General features: G+C 40.6%; 1 protein-coding gene across 2 annotated transcripts in view; it reads right to left on the bottom strand.

Annotated features, from left to right (window-relative positions):
* SLC35B3 (solute carrier family 35 member B3) overlaps window positions 1–23,072 on the bottom strand; it is a 41,765-nt gene that overhangs the window by 17,375 nt on the left and 1,318 nt on the right. For both annotated transcript variants that reach the window (XM_075828439.1, XM_075828438.1), the window contains exons 2-4: window positions 22,617–22,872; window positions 11,751–11,872; window positions 5,022–5,176 (exon numbers count right to left, since the gene is read on the bottom strand). In XM_075828439.1, the coding sequence (XP_075684554.1) occupies window positions 5,022–5,176; window positions 11,751–11,872; window positions 22,617–22,817 (478 nt within the window). In that variant the 5' untranslated portion in view covers window positions 22,818–22,872. The remainder of the gene's footprint in view (window positions 1–5,021; window positions 5,177–11,750; window positions 11,873–22,616; window positions 22,873–23,072) is intronic.

Raw genomic sequence — 23,072 nt, 5'->3', positions numbered from 1 at the left:
TCACTCACTTTGCATGTAAAGAAAGAAAAATCACAATAAACACTTTATACAACTTGCAAGTCAATCACTACAGAAAACCAGAGGCCAATGTTACAGTGAATTTGTTTTATTACTTAAAAAACTACTGGTTGGGTTTGAATACAACTCCGTATATTAAATTATGTGAAATAAAAATAGTGGACATGATGAATATAAACAGCATATTTTGTTACATTTAACCCCTTCAGGACTGAGCCCGTTTTGGCCTTGTGGACGCAGCCGATTTTTTCAAATCTGACATGTGTCACCTCATGTGGTAATAATTTGGGAATGCTTTTACCTATCCAAGAGATTTTGAGGCGGTTTTCTCGTGACATATTGTACTTTACGTTAGTGGAAAAATTTGATCAATATATTCAGTATTTGTGAAAAACACCAAACATTAGAGAAAATATGCAAAAATTTGTATTTTTCTAAATTTAAATGTATCTGCTTGTAATACAGATAGCAATACCACACAAAAGTTACTAATTAACATTTCCCATATGTCTACGTTATGTTTGCAGTTTTTTGAACATCTTTTTCTTTTTCTAGGACGTTACAAGGCTTAGAACTTTAGCAGCAATTTCTCAAATTTTCAAGAAAATTTCCAAAACCTACTTTTATAGGTACCAATTCAGTTCTGAATTGGCTTTGAGGGCCTTATATATAAGAAACCCCCACAAGTCACCCAATTTTAAAAACTGCACCCCTCAAAGTTTTCAAAACAGCATTTAGCATTTTCCTAACCCTTCAGGTGTTTCACAGGAATTAAAGCAAAGTAGAGGTGAAATTTACACATTACTTTTTTTTGTCAGAAGAAAATCTATTTTAATCCATTTTTTACTATAACACAAGTGGTTTTCCCCGAGGAATGCAACTCAATGTTTATTGCCAAGATTCTGCAGTTTTTAGAAATATCCCATATGTGGCCCGAGTGTGGTAATGGACTGAAGCACCGGCCTCAGAAGCAAAGGAGCACCTAGAGGATTTTGGGGCCTGCTTTTTATTAGATTATATTTTAGGCACCATGTCAGATTTGAAGAGGTCTTTTGGGGCCAAAACAGTGGAAACACCACCAAAAAGACACCATTTGGCAAAGTACTCCCCTCAAAGAATTTATAGAGTGGTATAAGGAGCATTTTAACCCCAAAAGGTTTTTTGCTGAATTTAGTGGAATTAGTCCGTAAAAATGAAAATCCAATTTTTTCCAATAAAGCATAGAAATTATCAATTTTGACAAGGCATAAAAGAAGAAAAAGCACCCCAAGATTTGTAAAGCAATTTCTCCTGTTTACGGCAATACCCCATATGTGGTAATAAACGGCTGTTTGGGCACAGGGCAGGGCTCAGAAGGGAAGGAGCGCTATTTGGGTTTTGGAGCTCAAGTTTGCTGGATTGGTTTTCAGGTGCAATGTTGCATTTGCAAAGCCCCTGAGGGACCAAACCAGTGGGCACCCCCCAGAAGTGACCCCATTTGGGAAACTACAGCCCTAAAAGAATTTATCTAGGGGTATAGTGAGTATTTTGATCCCACAGGTTTTTTGCTGAATTTAGTGTAATTAGGCTGTGAAAAATTCTATTGTTTTTTACGGCGTGCACCGTGCGCTATGACATATTTAATTTATTCTGCGGGTCGATGCGATAACGGCGATACCATATGTATATAGGTTTTATATGTTTTACGGTGTTTGCATGATAAAATCATGGTTTTTAAAAAATGATTTAGTAAGAGCCATAACTTATATTTTTCCATCAAGAAAGCTGTATGAGGGCATTTTTTTGCGGAACAAACTAGTTTTTATTGGTACCATTTTTGGGTACATGCGACTTTTTGATCCCTATTTATTTAATTTTTTGGGAGCTGAAGTAACTAAAAATAGCGATTCTGATATAATTTTTCTATTTTTTTATGGCAGTCACCGTACGGGATACATTACATTATATGTCATTATATTACATATATTACATTAACTGGTTGCCGACACAGGACGAGTATGCTCGTCCTGAGCGGCGAGCACTTCGCGCATTAGGACGAGCATACTCGTCCTGTGTGACAGCCGTCTGTGCCGTCTCTGTGTGTGCGATCGAGAGCGGGGCAACGGCTGTAATACACAGCCACGGCCCCGCTCTGACAGCGGAGAGAAGAGAAACATCTTCTCTCCGCTGTTAACCCTTTGAACGCCGCGATGACAGCTGATCGCGGCGTTCAAGGAGAGGGGACTGCACATTGATCGCGTCACAGAATATAACTGTGACGCGATCAAAGCCCACAACTCGTATGGCCAGACAGCCCAGGGTCCAGTGAAGGACCCCAGGGCTGTCTGAACATATTTCCTGTTGTTAGGGCATACTGAGGTATGCCCTAACAACTGCCTGTGTACGATCAGTAACAGGCTAATGTACTGGCATATAGATCTATGCCAGTACATTACAGTTACAAAATAAAAATCAAAATGATAAATCCCTTTATGGGATTAACAAAAAAAGTTAAATGAATGTAAAAAAAAAATAATGGTAAATAAATAAAAAGTAAATAAAATACACAGAAACACACATTTTTTATAATAAATAAACTTTTTAAAATATAAGTCCCAAAACATGAAATAATATAGACATATTTGGTATCGCCACGACCGTAACAACCTGTACAACAAATGTATACCATTACTTATGATGATCGGTGTATGGTGTAAAAAAAAAAAAAAAAAAAAACTGCTGCGCAACTGCTTTTTTTCTGCATTTTTATCTAATTAAAAATTTATAGAAATTAAACGATAATGTATTTGTACCAAAAAATGGTACGTACATAAAGTACAACTCGTCCCGCAAAAAACAAAGTCTCATACAACTATGTCGTACAAAAAATAAAAGCGTTATGAGCGTCGGGATGCAAAGAGGGAAATGTAAAAAAAATTGCTCTGTCCTCAAGGCCAAAATTGGCCGTGTCCTTAAGGGGTTAAAGGACTAATAATAAAAAGGACTTTATAAGGGAAAAAGGGCCACTTTTAATTATATTAGTTTGAACTTTAACTTTTTTATTTTTGTACATAATTTTTTTAACTTTTTTTATAGTCCCAGTAGGGACTTGAAGATCCGACTGTTTTATCGTTGTTATAATACCCTGCAATACATGTCAGTTTCACACTGACAGGGGACATATTAGGTCCTTCCGTAGATGGCCTTTGTTAGGCCTTCAGTTGACATAGCAACAATCGCACCGCGTGGTGCCGATGTTGTTATAACAACTTAAATGCGGCGGTCGCTATTGACCGCAGAATTGAAGGGGTTAATCGGCGGGGATCACCTCTGTGATCCGACCCGATGTTTTCCCCCAGTACTAAGGCTGCGAGTAGATGCCTGGCTGCGAGGAACACCTGTTAGGAGCACATGAAGATTAACGGGCTGCAAGCACAAGGACCAGCACGGCAGCCCGTTAATTTACGTGGGGTGGTCGGGAAGGGGTTAAAGTGTAACTGCACTAGATCATAGAGACATAACAAAAGTTTTGATTGGTGTGGGTTCGAGTGCCGATACCCCCACCATCACTGAAACGAAGGGGCAAAAGCGCTCAGTGGAGAACGTTACACCTTCGGCTGTTATCCGCGCTTCTTAAGCCTTGTTCAGGCCAAAGTGAAATAGTCCTTGTGAGGGACATTTTTTTTAACGGCTGTTACATGGCTGCATGAATTTCTATGGGACTATTCACACGGCCGTTGTTTTAACGGACCATGTAAAGGGTCCGTGAAAAAATAGAATATGTCCTATTTTTGTCAGTTTTCACAGATCCCTCAATAGACTCAAGTTTAGGAGGGATTCGTGAAAACAGGTCCTGCATGGATGCAAATCGGCCGATTTCACACACGTTCGTCTGAATAAAGCCGGAGGCTGAAGACTGCTTACATAGAGCGCTTCTGCCCTGCACCAGGACCCCCAATGATCAAAACTTCTGATATGTCTCCATGATCTATAGTTTTCTGAAAGTAGTTACTTTAAGGTTTAGCCAACATGACCATATCTGGCATAGAAAATAGCGAAAAAAAAGTTGCTATTTACTGCCCATCCCTCCCATCAATCTCAATGGCTTGTCAGGACTTATTTATCAGTCGCAATAAATAATAATGAATGAATATTTTACAATACACAATAAATTTACATCCTTATAAATTTATGATAACGATGACCAGACAGAGCACTTAATCTTATACACAGAGCAATGCCAAAGGTGTGACATGCCACAAAAAGATCCTCTCTGCTACTGGCAAAGAGAAGGCAGGAGATCTTGTTTCCCTGCCAGAGGATATCTTAAAAGGAGTGGTTGACTTTAGACAATCCCTACATGCAAGACGGGTGCCTTCAGAATTAGATGTTCACAAAGTGTCCTTCTGTAATACACCAGCGATCAGCTGTAATCTGTGGGGAAAATCTGGCAGTAAGTGTTCAATTTTCCTGCAGCACCACCAGAAGCAAAGTAAGGGGGAGTTCACACTGAGTTTTTTGACAAGTTTTGACGCGGAAACCGCGTTGGAAAACACGCCAAAAAACGGCCAAAAATGCCTCCCATTGATTTCGCGGGAAAAAGAAGGGACACGCCCTATCTTTGGGCGTTTACGCCTCTGACCTCCCATTGACACCAATGGGAGGCAGAGAAAGCGTATTTCGCAGCGTTTTATGCCCACGGTGCTCAATGGCCACGGGCAAAAAACACCGCGAAAATTTTCGCGGTGTGCAGGCACAGGAAAATTTGCCTCAAAATTCCAAACGGAATTTTGAGGCAGAGTTTCCTCCTGCAAAAAACTCAGTGTGAACCCAGCCTAAGCATTACACAGTGCCCATTCATATAAATGGGTTGTCTATGTAATGTGTAATGCAGGGCAGGTCCTCCAGAGCGACAGACACTCTTTGTAACCACTCTCCACTCTGGCCATGAGACGAGGATCCTGAACAGACGACCCCCTCTTTTAACTCAAAATTAATTTAAGAAAGAAAAAGTGAATATCTACCTTGAATAAATACACCTCCAATCATGACAGGGATCAGTTTACAGCATTTGAAAATAACCTGAGTAGGATAATTCAGATACCCAAGGGATGTGTTTGAAAGGCCCATGGTGCCTACTGTAAGGAAAGCAATTATGATGTAGGTTTTTGCAGGTATTCTGAAAAAGAAAAAAGATAGGATAAAATGGTTTATAAGATTCGGCTGAGCATGCATTTTTTTCAATGGGCTGAGGGGAAAGAGTCGCTACCTCTGGCAGCAGCTCATCTCCTGCGGGAACAAACAAACGGGCATGTTAAAATCCTACATACCCGATCCTACTTTCCCCCCGACATTTGCCGACGTGGTTGAATTGGAAGGCCCTAATACATATTAGAGAATTGGCTAATCCTGACAACTTTTATTTAATGTATATGGCCAGCTTAAGCCCAGACTTTTGCATGCAGCACATTAAAAATATTTCCTTAAAAACATTGCATTATTATTTTAATCATACTCTAAATAGGTAGCCCATAGAAATTACTCTACAATGGAGGTCTAAGGCTTAGTTCTCTTAGGGCTTGTTCCTTACATTTTGTCAATATCTTCATAGTTTGGCAATAAAGTCAAATAAAGAACTGGATGTTTTATTTTTCCATATTTAAAAAAAAAAAAAGTTTTGAAAGGAGGGACGAAGCACATTGTATGTGACACCAAATCATCCAAATATTTGAGATGAATGTGATCTATACAAAAGGTGTACATGTTTAGTAAGGATTCCTCATACAGTTGCTCCAAACTCAAATACCCCGTTAGTTTTTATAACCAGTTAAGTAGATCTCAAGCAGTGTATTATTAGAACAGACGGCGATTATATTTAGGATAGCCATTTACCGTACATTTAACAACTTTTTTTGTCTCCTCCCATACCTTGTACAGAAGATATCATATGTTGGGAGAGTAACCAAGAAATGTCCCATTGTTGTAAAAACATATACATAACAATATATCTAGAGGTTGAATTATTAATAAAAAAACATGTATGGCATATCTTTTGGATATGTCATCAATAGGTGATTGTGTGAGTTCATCTGCTGCACCCCCACTGATCACGAGAATAAAAAAAGATTTGGGGTGCTCTGTTTCCTTATGAGCCTGTCTGACTTATTGGGAGCGCGCATTGTTTGAGCACGCATAGTAGCTCCCATACCGGCTGCCTCCCTATCATTCTATAGAGTTGAATAGGATGGCTCCCTACTTTGCCACAGACAGTGGTAGAGATACAGCAACCGATAGGGAGAGAGCCACACACACACACACACACATATATATATATATATAATATATATATATTACACACACACACCACATATGCGCGCACACACACACACACACACACTGCAGTTACTTTTACTGATACGGTTATAGGATATATGTAATCTTGGGGGGGGGGGGGGCGGACTAAGGATTATGTAACCTTTCATTTATTTGTGTCAGGGAAATGGTCTGTGGCTAATAATGGCAGCATGGAGAGTGGGCACACTGCAAGCAGCGCGGAGATGTTGCTTTCAGATCACGAGGGGAGGGGCCAAGACCCTTCTGCTAATCTGGAGAAGCTGGCAAACTAAGAGCAGAGCAGTGGGGAGTGAGGGTGGATATAGAGGTAAAAATTTGTTTAACATGATGATTTCAAATAGTATGACTTGGCATTTTGGGAACATGTTTAGTTAAAAGGCGAGATGGAAATACCCTCTTTACTGCAGCTGTTTCAGGTCCCCTGCACATCACATTTTTCCCCCCTGTATTTAGCATGTACGTCAGGAAATCTCTGTTAAATGTGTACGCCTGGAAGGTCCAGTGATGCGACTGTCCATATATCACTAGAGCCTTCCCGGCCGAACTCACTCCTTGCCTGTATCTCTGGCTCACACAACAGCTTTAGAAAATCTGAGGCTGATGTGTGAGGACGGGATAAGCTTGAGCCAAGGAACGAACGAAGTGTCCCAGGACCAGGAGGCTTCACCTCTCTGAAAGCTCTGGACCATTACGTCAGGAGCTTCCCCAGGGAAGGACTCCGGCTGTGGCAGCGACGTATCCCACTGTATATGCAGACTATGCAGCTTTCCGTGGGAGATATAGGTCGGGACTCCTACCGACGTAAACCTCCCACGGAAGGTTCAAAACGTAATGTGGAGTGGGCCTATTACAGTAATGCAGTAAGTTTCCTCTAGTGGTAGCTGTAGGAAGCCGCAATTTTTAAATTTGCAGGGTTGTTCCCAACTTAAACATTTTGTTTGATAGATGCAGGTCCCAGCTCTGGGACCCGCACCTATATCAAGGACGTAATATAAATGAATAAAAATTACAGCCACTCTCAGACTAGTAGGAGGCCTAAGGCACAAACATTCTTTTTTTTTTTTTTATCTCTGTGTAGCATCCTAGACTAATCCAGCCGAAATACTATTTGTACTCTGACCCTATAATAATCAACAAGTCTGTTCACAATAATGTTTTTATGCACAGAACCAAGCATACTCGGATACCGTAAAAATAAAAACGCAGCACACATCATCTGCTGCCTAATTGTGGCTGACAAATCCCCATAGTAGTTAAAGAAGACCCCAAATAATCACACCCATTTATAGGAATCTGAAAAACCATCCATATTGGATCCAGATAAGATCGGTATTATGGTTGGGACAATAAAGGATTGTATTTTTGAAAATTTTTAGAAAAGGTACAGATGAAAAAAACTGATCCAATACAGATCTAATACGAAAAAACAGCCGCAATATGGACATGCTTGTGGTACTCAATACAGATGAAAATATGCCCATTTACAACTACATTTTCTAAACGTTTTTTTTTATTTTTTTAAATATATTTTTGTGAATAAAACCTTATAATCTGAATGTGCAGTGCTGTGTAGTCGGCAGAGAATAAAGATAAAGTATATTAGTGCATATGTAGATCTATAGCTCTTGTATATGTGACTGCATTTTTTACTATTTTAAAATCTTCACTTCATCTATGTTTTTTTTTGTGCGTTTACTACTGTAAAGACCCCCAATGGTGTGAAAAACACATTAACCCTTTCAAGACTGAGCTCATTTTGACCTTCATGACCAGCCCCATTTTCTCAAATCTGACATGTGTCAATTTATGTGTTAATAACTCTGGAATGCTTTTGCCTATCCAAGCGATTCTGAGATTGTTTTCTCGTGACATATTGTACTTTATGTTAGTGGAAAAATTTGGTCAATAAATTCATTCCTTATTTGTGAAAAATACCAAAATTTAGAGAAAATTTGCAAAAATTATGATTTTTCTCATTTTAAATGTATCTGCTTGTAAAACAAATAGTAATACCACACAAAATAGTTACTATTTTATATATTCCATATGTCTACTTTATATTTGCATAGTTCTTTGAACATTATTTTATTTTTCTAGGACGTTACAACGTTTAGAACTTTAGCAGCAATTTCTCACATTTTCAAGAAAATTTCAAAAGGCTATTTTTACAGGGACCAGTTCAGTTCTGAAGTGGCTTTGAGGGCCTTATGTACTAGATAGACCCCATAAATCACCCCATATTAAAAACTGCACCCCTCAAAGTATTAAAAATAGCATTCAGAAAGTTTCTTAACCCATTAGGCGCTTCACAGGAATTAAAGCAAAGTAGAGGTGAAATTTACAAATTTTATTATTTTTGCTGAAATTCATTTGTAATAAAAAAAATTCTGTAACACAGAAGGTTTTACCCGAGAAATGCAACTCAATATTTATTGCCCAGATTCTGCAGTTTTTAGAAATATCCCACACGTGGCTCTAGTGTGATAATCGACTGAAACACAGGCCTCAGAAGCAAAGTAGCACCTAGTGGATTTTGGGGCCTCCTTTTTTTAGAATATATTTTAGGCACCATGTCAGGTTTGAAGAGGTCTTGTGGTACCAAAACAGTGGAAATCCCCCAAAAGTGAGACAGTTTTGGAAACTACACACCTCAAGGAATTTATCTAGGGGTACAGTTAGCATCTTGACCCCACAGGTCTTCTGCTATATTTATTGGAGTTTGTCTGTGAAAGTGAAAATCTACTTTTTTTCTGAAAAAATATTTTAAAAAAATAATATTTGCAAGGAATAAAGATTAAAAGCACCCCAGAACTTGTAAAGCTACTTCTCCCGATTACGCCAATACCCCATATGTGGTACTAAACTGCTGTTTGGACCCACAGCAGAGCTCAGAAGGGAAGGAGCGCAATTTGGATTTTGAAGCGCAGATTTTGCTGGATTGGTTTTCAGTGCCATGTCGCGTTTGCAACGCCCTGGAGTAAGCAAAACAGTGGAATCCCCCCAAAACTGACACCCTTTTGAAGACTACACCCCTCAAGGAATTGTTCTAGGGGTATAGTTAGCATTTTGACCCCACAGTTTTTTTGCTGAAATTAGTGGAATTAGGCCGTGAAAATGAAAATCTACTTTTTTCTGAAAAAACATAGAAATGTTTAATTTTTACAATGAATAAAGGAGAAAAATTACCCCAAAATTTGTAAAGCAATTTGTCCTGATTACAGCAATACGCCATATGTGGTAATAAACTGCTGTTTAGACCCACGGCAAGACTCAGAAGGGAAGGAACAATATTTGGCTTTTGGAGCTCAAATTTAGCTGGACTGGTTTTCGGGTGTCATGTCGCATATGCAAAGCCCCTGAGGTACCAAAACAGTGGAAACCTCCCAAAAGTCCCTTTAGGGGACTGGAACGAGCGATCATTAGGTCGCTGGTACAATACACTGCAATACTAATGTATTGCAGTATAATGTCATTTTACAGGCTCCTGTAACAGCGCGATCGCTGTTCCTGTCCGTTAGTCCCGGGTGTCAGCTGTAATACACAGCTGACAGCTGCAGAATATGGAGCGGGCGCAGCGCGTGAGCCCGCTCCATATATAACCCCTCGCACCACGACATTCTATTAAGTCGTGGTGCGCCAAGGCGTTAATGCGCAGCGGATGGTGCAAAGTGAAAATTAAAATTTTCCACTGATATGCCATTTTAATGCACAATATATTGTGCCCAGTTTGTGCCACTGAAGACAAATACCTCATACAATGTTGAGTGGGTTCTCCCGGATATAAAATGTCATATATGTGGACGTAAGCTGGTGTTTGGGCACGCTGTGGGGCTCAGAAGGGAGGGACGCCATTTTGCTTTTGGAGCGCAGATTTTGCTTGGTAACTGTTCTGTTTGGGGTTTTGCTGGTATTTCAGTTATGATGTGGGGGTATATGTAAGCTGTGCGGGGTACATCAGGGCATAATAAGAGGGTATAATAATGGGGTACATAAATAATAATCCGCAGATATGTGGCCGGTGTCACACTGATAAATGGCGCCTGATCCTATCCGCTTTTGGAACACTCTGCACATTTTGCATCGCCATATTCTGAGAGCCAGAACTTTTTTTTTTTTTCTCCAACGGAGCCGTGTGAGGGCTTATTTGTTGCGGGACAATCTGTACTTTTCATTGGTACCATTTTAGGGTACATGTGATTTTTTTTTATCACTTTTTATTAGATTTTTTTGGAAGCAAAGTGACAAAGAAACATAAATTCTGACAATGTTTTTTGTATTTTTTTTTTTTACAGTATTCACCGTGCGGTATAAATGACATTTTACTTTATTCTGCGGGTCGGTATGATTACGGCGATACCATATGTATATAGGTTTTTTATGTTTTGTGGCGATTGCGCAATAAAATCACTTTGATAAAATTATTTATTTTTTGTGTCACCATATTCTGAGAGCCATAATTTTATATTTTTCCGTCAAAAAAGCGGTGTAAGGGCTTGTTTTTTGCGGGACGGGTTGTAGTTTTTATTGGTATTATTTTGGGGTAAATGCGACTTTTTGATCACTTTTTATTCTATATTTTGGGAGGGTTGATGACCAAAAAAAAGTGATTCTGACATTGTTTTTTAATTATTTTTTTTGCAGTGTTCACCGTGCGGGAAAAATAATATTATAGTTTTATAGTTTGGGTTGTTACGAACGCGGTGATACCAAATATGTGTACTTTTTTTAACATTTTCATTTTTTTCCTATAATAAAAGACTTATTATAGGAAAAAAAGCATTATTTCTTTTTGTAACTTTTATAACTTGTTTTTACACTTTTATAAAAAAATTTTATTACTTTATTTTTTACTTTTTACTTGAAGCCTGGCAGCACTGATCGCTGCTATAATACATTACACTACCTAGGTAGTGTAACGTATTATAAACTGTCAGTGTGACGCTGAGAGTCACACTGACAGGAAGCTTATGAGAACCAGCATCCGGCTGGTTCTCATAGGCTGCTGTGCATGGCAGACCCGGGGGACGTTATATGGCCCCCGGTTCTGCCTTTTAACCGACTGCAGCACCAGCAATCGGTCCCCAGGAAAGTTTGTTGTAGCAACAAACTTTCCAGTTTGTTATAGCAACAAACTTTCCAGTTCGTTGCTACAACACACTTTCCCTGCGATCACATGACCGGGACCTGAACTAATCAGGTCCCGATCATATCTCCGGGAACAGAGGTAGGTGATAACAGCGCGATCCGGGTGTCAGCGCTACTCTGAGACACCCGGATCGTGCTTTTAACACCCACCGTGAATTCACGTCGGCACTGCACAGAGCCCAGCAACTGCCGACGTGAATATACAGTGGGCGGTCGGGAAGCGGTTAAACAGGCAGTATATGTTTTAAACCTACCTTCTGCGCTTGTCTTGTGTCAGCTGAAGTTCTACCAATCCAAAGATAGAGTAAAATCCAAATTGTACTAATGTCAAGTACCAACCAAATGGTTTGAAACCTTCAACAGAGAATATCAGCTCCTATAAGAGAACCATCATCCAGTTAGATTCAGTGACCAGCAGATATAACTAATTCTATTGAAAAACAAAACCACAGTGTTATTAGCACCTGAAATGCTATTTGCTCTCTCCCTGCCAGGGGTTTTGGGACAATTTTCACCCTTTTGACAAACCCCCCCCCCCCCCCAAAAAAAGACCTGAATTATAAACATAAAAAGTCATATAGCCACACATCCATTTACTAACCCCTTAACACCCTGTGACGTACTATTACGTCACGGGCGGTGGACTGTTAACGCGAACTAACGTACTATGATCTCATTGCGTTAACATGCACCTGTGACACAGGTTTAGAGCAGTGATAGCTGCAGTCCTGGACAGCAGACTATCACTGCTTAACGCTGGGGGACCCATCGCAAAGGTCCCTCAACGGCGATCATCGCAACAGATCAGTCATTACTGACTGTCACCATGTTGGAGGAGGTGATCGGGTTTCAGGGGGGGAAGTGAAGACACACGATTGGCTGCTGTCGTGGACAGCAGCCAATTACTATAAATAACTGAGGGACCAATCAGACCGGTCCTTCGTCGGCAATTGCTACGATTGGTCTGTCTCCCGTGATTGACCAATCATAAAACACTGGTGGCCATTTTACATTATGATCCCACTCTGCACAGCCATTGCAGTTGCTGAGAGGGAGCAGAGCAGTTGTGTTCTAGAGAGCTGTGTGTTACAGATCTGCATCTAATACTACTACCCCCATCCTCCATTTACCCCCTGATCAAACCCCCTTAGTGATCACTTTCTTTGTGCTGTCATTTTTGTTGCTGCAGTTGATCAGTAACTGTTCAAAACCCTTGCTACCGGCGTTTTCTTTCCCCCCCTCGCACTTTTTTTTGGGCCATTTATAATATATATATATATATATACACACACACACACACACACACACACACAGACTATCTTTTCTTTGTGTTCTGATCAGTGACTTCAAAACAATTATATATATATATATATATATATATATATATATAAGTTTAGTTAGGTAGGTTTTGCTAGTGACGCATACTTCCTAGCTCATTGCAATCCCTGATCTATAATCTAGACGGCAAGTTTTTTTTGGGAGGATTTCATATTAGTGAGGCATACTCCAAATTTGTGTACCTGTGGCTCATTAGTGACACACAACCATCGCTGATTTATAATTCAGACCTTGCTCTTAATTTTTTTCCTAAAAAAAAATGTCTCTAGTACAAAATTCTACTAGTACTACTAAATAAAATAAAAAAAGTTTTTGCTGGTTACACGTTCTACATACTGCACGTGTTGGAGCATAACATTCACACAACATACCTATCTGCTAAAAAGCATAATGGCCCTTAGAGTATTTACGGCTGAGGAAGCATATGCTATTATTGCTTCGGACAGCGAGTCCGAAAGTGACATAGAAATCCTCTTCTACCTCTCCTCTTCCTCATCAAAGTGAGGATGAGGAACTGCCAAGACGTCACCCCCGAGAGCAGGGACCCCAATATCCGAGAACTACGAGCCCCAGGCCCTTGGGTTTACGGGCACCCCATGGATTCAATTTGAAATGGCAGGGTTAGAGGAAATAGACTTTTTTAAAGTTTATTTCACTAACTAATGTATTGACTTAATGGTGACCCAAACTAACCTATATGCCAGTTTATCGCCCAGAATGCCTCATCTATTTACAACAAGCCCAACAGGTGGACCCCTGTAAATGAGGAAGTTCCGGGGTATTGTGCCCAGTATGGGGCTTCAGAAAAAGCCATCCATAAGAACATACTGGAGCACAGATATAATGTACCACACCCCCACGTACCGTATGGCGATGGCCAGGACTCGTTTTGAGATAATTCTCAGATTTTTGCATTGCTGCGATAATGCACAGTGCCCTCCCCAAGGTTACCCCAGCTTTGACCGCCTATTTAAAATTAGACCCCTATTAGACCATTTCAGTGCCAAATTTGCCCAGGTATACACCCCCAAGAAGTGCATTGCTATTGATGAGTCCCCAGTGCATTTTAAAGGGAGGCTTCGATTCCGCCAGTACCTGCTAAATAAGAGGACAAGGCATGGCGTAAAGATGTACAAGCTGTGCGAAAATACATCAGGATACACCTACAAATTTAAAATATACAAAAGGGAAGGACACCAGTATTCATCCCTCAGTATGCCCCCCCCCCCCCTTCATGGGAGTTAACGGCAAGATAGTGTGAGATTTGGTGCAGCCACTGCTGGACAAGGGCTACCACCTCTACCTGGATAATAACTATACCACCGTACTACTTTTCAAGAGCCTCGCTTCCAGAAGTCCACTGGCACGCGACACAGCTCACAAGAACCAGAGAAGCCTCCCTAGGTCGCTGCTCGGACAAAATCTCAGAAGAGGGGAGTGTAGGGCACAATGCAGCGACAACCATTGTGTGTCAAGTAAAAGGACAAGAGGGATGTCAATATATTGACAATACATGGCCATGGCCGCACCCCCGTCCCTGTACAAGGTACCAGTATAGAGACCCTCAAACCCATTCTTGACTCCAATAAATACATGGGAGGGGTTGATCTCTCAGATCAAGGGCTGCAGCCATACAATGCCATGCGCAAATCAAAGGCGTGGAACAAGAAGCTGGCCGTGAAAATCATGCAAATAGAATTGTATAATGCTTATGTGCTATTCAGATCTTCAGGCCAGCTGGGAACTTTCCTGGAATTTCAATAGGTGGTAATAAAGTCCCTTATATTTGCAGATCAGGAAGGGGAGGGCCCCAGTACTTCTGGATGCGAGGCCACACGCATTGTGCCAGGGCAACATTTCCCCAATGAAGTTCCCCAAACTGCCAAGAAGGGAAAGAGCCAAAAACGTTGCAAGGTATTCTTTAAAAACAGCATAAGAAAATATACCACCCATCAGTGCGACACGTGCCACGAGAAGCCAGGACTGTGCATGAAGCAGTGTTTTAAAATGTGCCATACGCCGTATGAAATTCTGATCTTGTTGTTGAACCGCCTTTTATATTTACCCTGATGTACTTCGCACAGCTACAGTAATATTATGCCGCATGCCACTCTTTCCCTTCTGAGAACTGCCGTGTGCTCAAGCCATACCCGGAGACACCAGCTGAACACAGCTGCACATATATCAGTCCTGCATCCCTCTGGCTTTTCATTGATGTTGCCATGACTAATTCATAATCCAGGACTTTCTCCCTAAGTTTTTATCCAAACTTTCTAATAAAATTTCTTCTTAGCCCTGCCGTGTGCCTAGGCCGTACCCGGAAAGACCAGCTGAACACAGCTGCACATATTTTAGTCCTGTATTTCTGTGGCTGATCAGTGACTTTCATCCAAACTATCAAGATTTTCAACTTTATCCAAAATGTATGCAAAGTTCTATACATTTTTCAGTAAAAATTTCATACAAATTTTTATACATTAAAACATTCCAGCAAAATCAAAGCTCCAAAAGCTAACTGGTGGTTTTTATCTTCTGAGCCCAGTCGCGTGCCCAGGCAGCGGATAATAGCCACATGTGGGGTATTGCCGTACTCAGGAGAACCTGCGTAACAATTTATGGTGGGAGTATCTCCGATAACACAAGCTTGACAACATATTGGGCACTGAAATGGCATAAATGTGAATAATTTTTAATTTTTCATTCTTTGTATCAAATTCTGAAAAACTCTTGTGGGGTCAAAATGCTCACTACACCCCTAGATAAATCCCTTGCGGGGGTAGTTTTCAAAATGGGGTCACTTCTTGGGGATTTCCACTGTACTGGTACCACAGGGGCTCTCAAACACAACATGGCGCTTGAAAAATATTACAGCAAAATTTGTGCTCAAAAGCCAAATGGTGCTCCTTCTCTTCTGAGCCCTGACATATGCCCAAACAGCATTTTAGGGCCACATATAGGGTATTTACGTACTCCGGAGAAGTTGCTTTAAAAATGTTGTTTTTTTTTTTTGCTAAAACGACATCTTATTGGAGAAAAAAAATTTACATTTTTCATTTTCATGTCCAAATTCTAATAAAATCTATGAAACACCCGTGGGGTGAAAATGCTCACTACACCCCTAGATGAATTCCTCAAGGGGTATAGTTTCCAAAGTGGGGTATTTTTGGGGGTATTTCCTTTGCTTTGGTACCACAAGACCGCTTCCAAGCGGACATGGTGCCTAAAATATAATATAATAAAAGGGAGTCCCCAAAATCCACTAGGTGCTCCTTTGCTTCTGAGGCCGGTGCTTCAGTCCATTAGCAATATAGGGCCAAATGTGGGATATTTCTAAATATGGAGTTGCGTTTCTCTGGTAAAACCTTCTGGGTTACAGAAAAAAAGGATTAAAAATGAATTTCTGAAGAAAAAAAAAATGAAGTTTATAAATTTCCTGCCTGAAGTGTTAAGAAACTTTCTAAATTATGTTTTGAATACATTGAGGGGTGCAGTTTTTAAAATAGGGTGATTTATGGGGGTTTGTTTTGCATGGACTCCTCAGAGCAACTTCACCACTGAACTGGTCCTTGTAAAAATAGCCTTTTGAAATTTTCTTTAAAATGTGAGAAATTGCTGTTAAAGTTCTAAGCCTTATAACGTCCCAGAAAAGTAAAAAAATGTTCCAAAACAATTATGCCAATCTAAAGTAGACATATGGGAAATGTTAATTAGCAACTATTTTGTGCGGTATTACTATTTGTTTTACAAGCAGATACATTTAAATTGAGAAAAATGCAAATTTTTTTAATACATTTTCGTTACATTTTGTAACAGTGTTACATGTCAGATTTGAAAAATAGGTCTGCGTCCTGAATGTGCCAACTAGTCCACGTCCTTAAGGGGTTAAAGAAGCTCTGTCACCAGTTTATAAGTGCCCTATCTCCTACATAATCTAATCGGCGCTGTAATGTAGATCACAGCAGTGGTTTTGATTTTGAAAAACGATCATTTTTGACCAAGTTATGAACAATTTTAGATTTATGCTAATTAGTTTCTTAATAGACAACTGGGCGTGTTTTAACTTTTTACCAACTGGGCGTTGTACAGAGGAGTGTTTGACGCTGACCAATCAGTGACCAATCAGCGTCATACACTTCTCATTGTTAGTGTGATTGTGCAGTGAAGGAAGCTGGGCTGGAACAATGAGAAGTGTATGACGCTAAGTGGTCAGCATCATACACTCCTCTGTACAACGCCCAGTTGGTAAAAAGTTAAAACATGCACAGTTGTCTATTAAGAAACTAATTAGCATAAATCTAAAATTGTTTATAACTTGGTCAAAAACGATCGTTTTTCAAAATAAAAACCACTGCTGTTATCTACATTACAGCACCGATTAGATTACGTAAGAGATAGGGCACTTATTGGTGACAGAGCCTCTAAGTATAAAATGCATTGACCCTTTCCCGTCGCTAATATGCCTATTTATGCCGGGAAAGTGTATTTAAAGAGGATGCCCGCTCAGAAGCCGAGTGGGCGCCATAGCCGCCGGGTCTCTGCTATGTTACACAGCAGGGACCCAGCGGCAATGCTTGTGATCAAAAACATTTCTGATCGCAAGCATTTAACCCCTCAGATGCTAGTGTCAGATGTGACCAACGGCATCTAAGAGGTTTTTACTGCCCCTTTCACTTCGGGGGCGGGAGCCGGTGTACTCCTATAGCAGCTGGGAGCCTTTGTGAACGCTCCCAGCTCAGCTATAGGAAGATTGCTATGGAGATGTGCATGTGGCAGGTCTCAATAGCAATGCGCTGTTTTTGCCATAGACTGCAGTATTGTAATATTGCAGTCTATAGCATAAGCAATCTAAGGTTTAAAGAGGCTCTGTCACCAGATTTTCAAACCCCTATCTCGTATTGCAGCTGATCGGCGCTGCAATGTAGATTACAGTAACGTTTTTTTTTCAAAAACGAGCATTTTTGGCCAAGTTATGAGCATTTTTATATTTATGCAAATGAGCCTTTCTTAAGTACAACTGGGCGTGTTTAAAGTTATGTCCAAGTGGGCGTGTATTGTGTGTGTACATCTGGGCGTTTTTACTTGTTTTACTAGCTGGGCGTTGTGAATAGAAGTGTATGATGCTGACGAATCAGCATCATCCACTTCTCTTCGTTACCACCCAGCTTCTGGCAGTGCACAGACACACAGCGTGTCCTCACGAGATCACGCTGTGACGTCACTTCCTGCCCCAGGTCCTGCATCGTGTCGGACGAGCAAGGACACATCGGCACCAGGTGACAGAGGCTACAGTTGATTCTGCAGCAGCATCGGCGTTTGCAGGTAAGTCGATGTAGCCTGCAGAACTGCAGAACTGATGTTTTTTTCCAATTTCACACCATTCCGAATTTTTTTCCAGCTTCCAAGTACAACGCACATAATATTAAGAAGTACCTCTAGAAAGCACAACTTGTTGTAAAAATTAAGCCCTCATATGGCTGTGTCAACTAAAAAAATAAGAGTTATTAATATTTGAAGGCGGGGAGGAAAAACCGAAAGCATAAAAATGAAAATTAGTCTGATCCTGAAAGGGTTAAAGGGTAACTACATTTTCAAAAGAAGTTTTGGTCGGTAGGGGTACGAGCACGGAGACTCCTAGTGATCATTAAAACGAAGCTACAGAAGCGCTCGGGTGAGTACTGTGCAGCTTCGTTTAAAGGCTTTCTTCGGAAAACAAAGTAAGCGCTGTATGGCCTTATAGACTTTCTATTGAGCCCATACACCGCTCAGAGAATAGCCGATAAAGGAAGCAGTACAGCGATCAGCCTCTTCGTTTTAGCGATCGGTGGAGGTCGGAGTGCTCGGACCCCCACCTACCGAAAACTTTTGACATGTCACTATGACTTGTCAAAAGTTTAGTTACCCTTTAAAGTTGTGTGTTGATTGAAATTTGATAGAAACAGAACCTTAGTGTGCCTATAGACATTTTGGAAGGACTTGCCGACTATCTATTGTGTGTGGAGATGTCCTGACCCTCACTAGTCGGAGGAAAGAAGGATCATCACGTTAAAATTCAACATGCCCAATCCTTTGTTCCTGCGGTAGATAAACTGCTGCCAGGGGGGCAGTGCTTATATCCCTCCCCCACAGAAAATACATGAACGTCAGCTACATGGGGAAGCATATGAACGACAGCTAAAAATAAAAGTTCAAGATTTGCCTAAGTCAACAAGTATCTACACAAAATCTTTAAGACTGAAGAAACCAAAAACGGTTGTCTCACGGAGTGGACAAGTGGCCTGATGAGTTACAGGGGTGATTACTTGTGCAGCGGCATACCCTCGTAACTGGAATGAGAGGTGATAATATATAGAAAAGTTTCTGAACCATCCCTGGGATCACTGGAGGATGTACAAGGAGAGCGATGACAAGAACTAGCAGTGATCTTTCTCCCGGCTCTCACTTGCAGCTACCCCCCCCCCTCCCTTACACAGACAGAACCAGGAAGTAAAACACTTTGTCCTGCTCCTCCACTTCAAATGAAAGCAGCGCCATAAATATGGCACCTAGTGCCCGGAGCCTGGTAATCTTGGCAGCTAAGATTATGGGCTTTAATATGACACTAATCTAGTCGCGGCAATCGTTTAACCCTTTCATGACCAAGGGCCATTGATGTCCCTGTGTCCAGGTTAAATTCTCAATTTTTGATATGCACTTCTTTAAAACGATAATACCTTTGGAAGCGCTTAGAATATCACAACTATTTTTACTTTATTTATTTTTTACAGGACTATTGAGGCTTTCATTTTCTAGATTAGCTTAATTAATTTAGTGTTTTTAATTTTTACGAGCAGACAAATCACTAAACACTTTTTTAATCTTTCGAATACAGACACACACACACACACACACACACACACACACACACACACACACACACTAGAGCTCTGTAACAATTAGTCCTCTTCTTTCTCAGTCACCCTGGATCACTGTGAGGGGAGAGTGAAGAGGGCCACATACACATATATATACACACACACACACACGACCGTGAAAAAAACAGCAGTCACCAACGGATCAACTGTCAGTTTTTCATGGCTGTTTTGTATCAATGTGTCTCAAAATTTGAATCCATTTCCCGGCCGTCTGACCGTTTTTAACCGCCATTTGCCATCAGGTTTTTCATGGACGTTAAAAAAAATAAAAAATAAATAAAAAAAAGATGCATTTTAATCGTTAGGTTTTTTTTTTTGTCCCAACCCCTGAAAACACCACAGTGCCCATGTAGATAGCGACAAAACCACTGTAGATAGTGCCACATTGCCCACATGGATAGTGCCAGTGCCCACATAGATAGTGCCCACTGTAGATAATGCCCACATAGTGCCACACACTATGTACACCTGGGGGATGCGGGATAACGCATCCCCCAGGTGTACAGCACGGATACACCTCGGATGTGAAAAACTGCAGATTTTCACGTCCGAGGTTTCATACGCTCGTGTGAATTACGCTCGTTTACATTACGCTTGAGTCAGCTGTCAGAGGAATACATCGGCGGGATTTCCCACCATATACCTTTGGTGGATGGCTGTGATGTATGCCACAGTATAGGAAACGACACAACAAAATAAAATAGGTATGCCAATGCAAACTGGTCCGATGTATGCCAAAAGGACACTCGGCAAACGCCTGGTGCATACAGTCCTGTGAATAGGTTCGGCGTATGTGCCTGAAGATTTCCCAGGTGCATACGGCAAGCGTAGTTCACAAACGTGTCAAATTTAGTTGGAAGCTGTATGTACAGACGGACAGGGCTTACTGACCAAAGGCCCAAAACCCTAGTGACAATTACAAACTGCTGCTAGATACAGGGTGGGATATGCCATAAATGCCTAAAATGGGATTACTGCTTTCAAATTTGGAATCATATATTGGGACTAATAATCTAAGCACCTACATTATTTAATGTGGAATTACAGTCAAAATAATCTTCTGATATATCATAGGTACATGTGGGAAGATCGCATGGGTATAGTCTGGAATCTCAGACCAACCACTTTCCAGAATAAAGGGCTCTTTCTTGTGCCAAGAACCCTTTACCAACATTAAAATTCTGACAACATTGGGACTGTTGTGTCAGACTTCTAAATGCAGAAATCACTGAGAAGTGACAAAAAGGTTTCTATAGAGCCCTCACATTCTGAAAATCTGTGGGGTCCCAGATCTCAGACCTTACCAATGTGATCTCATGTATAAATGACCTCAGAAGATCATTTTGATTAGATCTCCCATTTAAACTTTGTAATGTAAATACTGTCAAAATTCAGTCCTAGATAAATGTACAGTCTAAACTGTGTTCAACAAGGTTAAATATTGAGAGCGTTTACAAGGTTTGATAACTAGGGGAAAAGTAATAAATGTATTCCAGAGGCAAACATCCACCTCACTGTTATCTGAGGCTTCCTTTTGTTTTACTCTGTATAGCACAGTTCATGTCTTCCTAGGTTAGCCAATCCCGTGGCTAAATGGGTTGCCCAGGATTTGAAAAACAGGTTTGCTTTCTTCCAAAAATAGCATCACACCTGTCCATAGGTTGTATGTGGTATTGCAGCTTAGCCCCATAGACCTAAGCTGCAATACCAAATAACACAGACAGGTGTGATGTGAATTTTGAAAGAAAGCAGCCATGTTTTTCCAACCCTGGACAAGCCCTTTAATCTTCCCTCACAGTCTGGACGCCAATGTCAGGCTAACCAAGCGAACAGTACGTTTCTCTAAGATTGTCAATCTCACTGTCCTCAAACACTTTATTGATTATATCAAACTCACATCTGTGCAAGAAAAGAAAGGAACAAAACTGCGCAAAACCGCACAGGATTCAAATCACGCTACTTTTTAATGTTACACTCACGCATTAAAAATGCCTATAGTTTTAGCCATAACAGCTTTACATTTTTAAAAACATTCTCCTACTTAACATTCAGCACTTTTAACTTGCGATTATAAAATTAAAAAGCAGCATGATTTGAACCCTGTAAAGGTTTTGCCTAGTGCAGTTCCTTTCATACACAGAGGTGGGTTTTATATATTCAATAAGATGTTTGAGGACTTGTATATTGGTGGATCCTGGCTTAGGAAAACGGTCTCATGCACACGGCCGTGCCCGTAATCACAGCCCGCGATTGCGGGCACGGCCGGCCGCCTGCATTTGCGGGTTATGCTCCCATACAAAGTATGGGAGCACGGCCCGTAAAAAGCAAAAGATAGGACATGTCCTATCTTTTGTGGTACACTTCTATGGACCAGACACCTTTCCGTACATAAACAGGAAAGTGTCCGTGGACAATAGAAGGGACTGTGTCCATAATCACGGACAGTCGTGTGCATGGGGCCTTACCTTGATTGGCCTGACATCGACATCCGGACTGAGAGGGAAGACTAACCACAGGATTTACAAACCTAGGAGGACATGAAGAGTAAAACAGAAGGAACCCCCGGATAACAATGTGGTGGAAGCTTGCCTTTATTATTACTATAGGAAATCCGAGACACATGTAATATTTTTTTTTAAACTTACTTTTAGTTTGCAGGAACCCAACGTCCTGTGGTAGTCTCGTTTTCCATACTGACTCTGCTCTAAACATTTGTGCTTGTTTATGGATTACTACGTATCTCAGTCTATTAACTCCCTATTTACTAAAATTAGCTTATATGGATATATAGTTTGATAACTTCAGTAACAACAAAAGACATGGAATTATAAATAGAAAAAAAAACGAAAAAGGATTTCAATAAATTATTACCTGCAAATATCCATATATTAAATAAAAAACGAAAACCCCAGCAACACATATAAAAAATTGCACAGGCTTCTGGAACTGGCTGAGATTGATACCAAGCACCCGGATGTCATCAACAGACTTAATGTGAGGTGACATCGTGTCAGTCTTTGAAGCAATACTGATGGATATATACTTCCTTGAGTTGTTGAATTTTAGATCCATGCTGATAGGTTGGGTGACAGGATCGTCCGCTTGCTTCTCTTCACCATCAGAGTCACTGAAACAAATGAATCAACTTTAAATATTTTTTTTCTTGAAGAAATAAACATTCAATAATAACTGGCATGTGTATAAAGAAAGGTAGAACGGGGAGCTAGACCTGTCATTGTTGATATGCAGTATCAGGACATGCATTATATTCTAAAGGGACATTTCAGCCAAAGATATTGATGTCAAGTTTGCTTTCCCCGGCTTCTC

This window comes from Rhinoderma darwinii, chromosome 5 (genome assembly GCF_050947455.1).
Source record: "Rhinoderma darwinii isolate aRhiDar2 chromosome 5, aRhiDar2.hap1, whole genome shotgun sequence".
In the NCBI taxonomy this organism is placed as follows: domain Eukaryota; kingdom Metazoa; phylum Chordata; class Amphibia; order Anura; family Rhinodermatidae; genus Rhinoderma; species Rhinoderma darwinii.
Note: the sequence above shows the minus strand (reverse complement) of the source record. Positions and strands in the feature narration are given on the sequence as shown.